Source organism: Mastomys coucha, unplaced genomic scaffold (assembly GCF_008632895.1).
Source record: "Mastomys coucha isolate ucsf_1 unplaced genomic scaffold, UCSF_Mcou_1 pScaffold9, whole genome shotgun sequence".
NCBI classification, from domain to species: Eukaryota; Metazoa; Chordata; class Mammalia; order Rodentia; family Muridae; genus Mastomys; species Mastomys coucha.
The window spans coordinates 34,362,734-34,367,410 of NW_022196915.1; the positions used below are offsets into that span (position 1 = coordinate 34,362,734).

At 41.6% G+C, this 4,677-nt stretch overlaps 1 protein-coding gene across 29 annotated transcripts in view; it reads left to right on the top strand.

The window, feature by feature from the left end:
* Ktn1 (kinectin 1) overlaps positions 1-4,677 on the top strand; it is a 123,038-nt gene that overhangs the window by 42,348 nt on the left and 76,013 nt on the right. For 25 of the 29 annotated variants that reach the window (XM_031362475.1, XM_031362480.1, XM_031362486.1 and 22 more), the window contains exon 2: positions 1,304-1,857. In XM_031362475.1, the coding sequence (XP_031218335.1) occupies positions 1,335-1,857 (523 nt within the window). In that variant the 5' untranslated portion in view covers positions 1,304-1,334. Of the gene's footprint in view, positions 1-1,303; positions 1,858-4,677 lie in introns of those variants that run through there. The other 4 variants (XM_031362474.1, XM_031362476.1, XM_031362503.1 and 1 more) reach the window with 2 other exon arrangements.

Below are 4,677 nucleotides of genomic sequence, written 5' to 3' on the forward strand. Positions count from 1 at the left end.
TTTTTGTTTGTTTTTTGAGACAGAGTTTCTCTGTGTAGCCCTGGCTGGCCTAGAACTCACTCCGTATACCAGGCTGGCCTCGAACTCAGAAATCCCTCTGCCTCTGCCTCCCAAATGCTGGGATAAAAGGCGTGCGCCACCACCGCCTGGCACTAGTAGTTGTCTTAACCACCTCTGTCTTTCCCTGTTTTTAAAAGTGCGGTACTTTTTTTTTTTTTTTTACCCTGAGACAAGGTTTCTCTGTGAAGCCCTGGCTGTCTTGGAACTTACAGTGTAGACCAGGCTGATCTTAAAAACTCTACCTGCCTCTGCCTCCCAAGTGCTGGGATTAAAGGTGTGCACCACCATCACTGGATCTAAAAGTTTACAACTTTTAATGACGAAAGTATGTTGGTAATTGCTAATACGTCTTTATTTTCACATGTTTTCTAAGTAGTATATATTAGCATTATATGCTTGAAGGGGGAACTAAGTATTAAGCACCAAAATTGAGTCTTAGGCAAGTCTATTGTAGAGCACGGTGGGGTGTTCTGGGTTCAACTCCTAGCAGTACTTGTCATGACTATCTTTCATCTCCTACCCTGCCAAAAAGAGAGAGGGCAGTGGAGAAGCCCCGCCCTCCCCTCGTCCCTACCCCCCTTTAGGGTGTGAGAAGTGAAGGATCTGCCTCACTTGTCACTGACCACCCATTTCCCTTTTATAATATAGCTCAGGTGTAGGCAACAGAGCCATGTTTTATTTTTTTTTATTTTTGTTTTTTTTTGAGACAGGGTTTCTCTTTGTAGCCCTGGCTGTCCTGGAACTCACTCTGTAGACCAGGCTGGCCTCACACTCAGAAATCTGCCTGCCTCTGCATCCCAAGTGCTGGGATTAAAGGTGTACGCCACCACCGCCTGGCCCAGAGCCATTTTTTAAAACTTTTTTTTAAAGATTTATTTTATTTTATTTATTTTCTGTGTATGAGTACACTGTAGCTGTACAGATGGCCGTGAGCCATCATAAGTGTGGCTGCTGGGAGTTGAACTCCAGCCCCGTTTTCTCTGGCTCCTCTCTCTGGTGTAATTCACTGTAGCTGTGTTCAGACGCACTACAAGAGGGTGTCAGATCTCATCACAGATGGTTGTGAGCTCTTATCCGATGAGCCATCTCTCCAGCCCCAGAGCCGTGTTTTTAAACAGCTAACTTGTTTTGTGTTATGAGTAAGATCGGATTAAATCTGAAGTGCTAACTGTTAGGGTAGGGTGCTAGCAGTTTACTTTTATATAATTGACTGGTTTCTCTCTTTATTGTCTCCCCTATTTAGAGTCTGCATAGGTTTTCCTGAAGAGAAGACCATGGAGCTGTATGAATCAACATATTTCGTTGTCCTTATCCCTTCAGTAGTTATTACCGTCATTTTCCTTTTCTTCTGGCTTTTCATGAAAGAAACATTATATGATGAAGTTCTTGCAAAACAAAAAAGAGAACAAAAGTTGATTTCTACAAAAACAGATAAAAAGAAGGCAGAAAAGAAGAAGAATAAAAAGAAAGAAATGCAGAATGGGACCCTTCATGAATCTGATTCTGAGCATGTGCCTCGGGACTTTAAATTATCTGATGCTCCACCTGTGGAGGATGAACAGTTTGTACCTGCTCCATTGAATGTGACAGAAACTTCTAGTAGTGTTAGGGAAAGAAAGAAGAAGGAGAAGAAACAAAAACCTTCACTTGAAGAGCAGATCATCAAAGACAGTGATGCATCAAGGGTTCCAGGCAAAAAAGTGGAACCTGTCCTAGTTACAAAACAGCCGGCCCCACCCCCTGACGCAGCTGCCTTGAAGAAGAAAGCAGGGCAGAAGAAGTCTAAAAATGGAAGCGGTACATAATCTTTTTAACTCATTGCATGATTATATGTAGTGGCTCTGAAACAGATTTTTCACCTCACTGATTGCTTTCATTAGTATGAATTGATAAAAGTTACCAGGAATAAACACTTTAAATTTCATCTATAACTATATAAAAGATTCGCTGGAAATTTATAAACCTGAGGATGGTGGCTTAAGGGCTTGTAGTTATTGACAAGGACATATTAGTGAACACTTTGTAGGAGTTGAAAAGGTGAAACATTTGATTCAGTTTTCAAACATTTACATATCTCTAAGTACTGGGCCTTCAGAGATGAGTCACATAGCAGCTGTAGAAACTGGCATAACAAGTTATGATGGTTGGAAAAGGTCACATGACTGGGTCTGAGTACTTGAAAGGTCACTAGGAGTATTCAGAGCCAGGCATTAATTTTAAACCTTGTGTTTAAAATTGCTGGCAAGTTGTACATTTTAAAAAAGTACACACACACACACACACACACACACACACACACACACACACACACGTACATATAAGTAAGTATTGGACTGAAAATACTTGAAAAATGATTGTGTCTGTTAAAGTATATGAAAGTATCTGTTTTAAATATGGACAGTTAAAATTGTCATTTTGTAAACAGTACAGTACAACTATCTACTTTGTACATCAAATGTACTTATACATCAACTTTGTATAAGTAATCTAGAGGTATTTAAAGTATACAGGAGAAGTATGTGGGCTACACTGAAGTACAGTGTCATTTTCTGTAAGGAGTTGAGCAGTCTCAGGAGGCTTTGGCATTGGTGGTGCGTTCCCTCATGGGTATCAGAGGACAAGTGTACAATGGAAAGTTTCTTAGAAATGACAGTTGATATGTAGAGCTGCCAGAGAGTTGGCATTGTATGAAGGGACTAAAATCCATGTGTATCCTTATTTACAGTGTTAATGATTACATTGGACTTAAAAGGCTTTAAAAGGCTTGTCTGCACCTATGACCACATATGCTACCAGAGAAATAATAGTGAATACTGCATGCCTTAGGAAGTAGAATGTGTAGGCCAGTGATAAAATGTGATTCATGTAGATGTATTGAAGAAATAATAAAAATGCAGAAGCCAAAGCAACAGTAATTCGTGGAATTCGTGGATAAAGGGTTTACAGAGGAGGCCGTGCCTAAGCTGTCTTTAGGGCTGAGTCACTTTACCAAGTAAATACTGAGTCTCACCCTGCAAGGACAGAAAGCTCAGGGGTGACTCCAGAGTATTGTTAAGAGTGCAGTGAACAAAGCTGAAAAGGTCATGATGGTTTTTGTAAACCACTATAGAAAGTGGGCCTTAGGTTAGTTTACTATTGGAGGTTTTAGTCAGGTTAATACTGTCAGGTTGTTGGTCGGTTGGTCTGTCGGTCTGTCTATCTATCTGTCTATCAAGTATACTGCAGGGGGATGATGATTTGAGGGATTTTGCATTTGATTTTTATGTGTAATGTATGTATTTTTAAAATTACCTATATATGTATGATTTATCTTTATTTTATGTGCCTGTGACTATGACTGTTTGGCTACATGTCTGTCTGTAAACTACTTGCATTCCTGGTGCCCTCAGAAGCTAGAAGAAGGTGTAAGATTTCCTGGAACTGTGGTTACAAATGATTGTGAGCCATTGTGTGGGTCCCTGGTTCTCTGTAAGAGCAAAAAGTGCTCATACCTACTGAGCCTTCTCTCCAGCCTCTGATTGGACTTGTATCTTAGAAAGAGTTCTTGGGAAGAATTGATGAGAACAGCTTCCATGGGGTATTTTCATGTAGGCAGAAAGAATGTTCAGACAGTGTCCCAGACTTTATCAGGGCCAGAGTGTGGTAATGCCAAGAGGAAAGAAGGTAGAGAGGTGCACACAGTAAGAATGACAAGACCGACCCCATAGCAGTGTAGGGGATAAGGAAGGTCAGAACAAAGGAGACTGGGATTCTCAGGTAGATTAGGCTTGGCAAACTGCAGTCTCAGCTAACTTGTCCTGACTCGTGTTGCCAAGAATAGATTATACAGAATAATTAGGGAAGGATCAAAGAATAATACTTGGGGAAATGTAGAAATTATTGATTAGACTTCAGTTACCATACAATTATGAACTCATTCACTTCTAAATTACCTGTGACTAGCTTTCACAGTGGTCCATAGTGAGCGTTTATGGTTGTGGCAGAGCATGTAGTAGCCTGCAGAGGCTATAGCACTTGTTCTCTGGTCCTCAACAGACGTTTTTTTCCAGTCAGTAATTAGGACATGTTTGTCAGCTCTGGAAGGTAAGGAGATGTTGGAGAGCCTGACTGAGAAGAGAAGGGAGTACTTTCCGTTTGTCTCAGGTGCCTATCATTGTCACCCATAGACAGCAGCTGTGCGGTGTGTGAGGGCTGGGTTGAATGCAGGCTTAGCCGAGTGTGACGCAAATTGGTAAGTCAGCCCACCAAGGAAAGTGACAAAAGTATGGAAGCCCAGTGTTCCTGCTGTCGCCATTGTTCTTTTGAGATAGGTTTCTGTATGGAACCCCAACTGGCCTGGAACTCGCTTTGTACCAGGATGGCCTTGTATTCACAGAGATCTGCCTACCCCTACTTCCAAGTGCCATCATGCCCAGCTGGAAATTTTTTTTTTAAAAAGATCATTCATTCATTCATTCAATTTATTGTTCTGCCTCCAGCCCAGAAGAGGACACCAGATCTCATTATAGCTGGTTATGAGCCACCATGTGGTTGCTGGGAATTGAACCGAGGACCTCTCTGGAAGAGCAGCTAGTGTTCTTAACCTCTGAGCCATCTCTCCAGCCTGGGGGGGGGGGG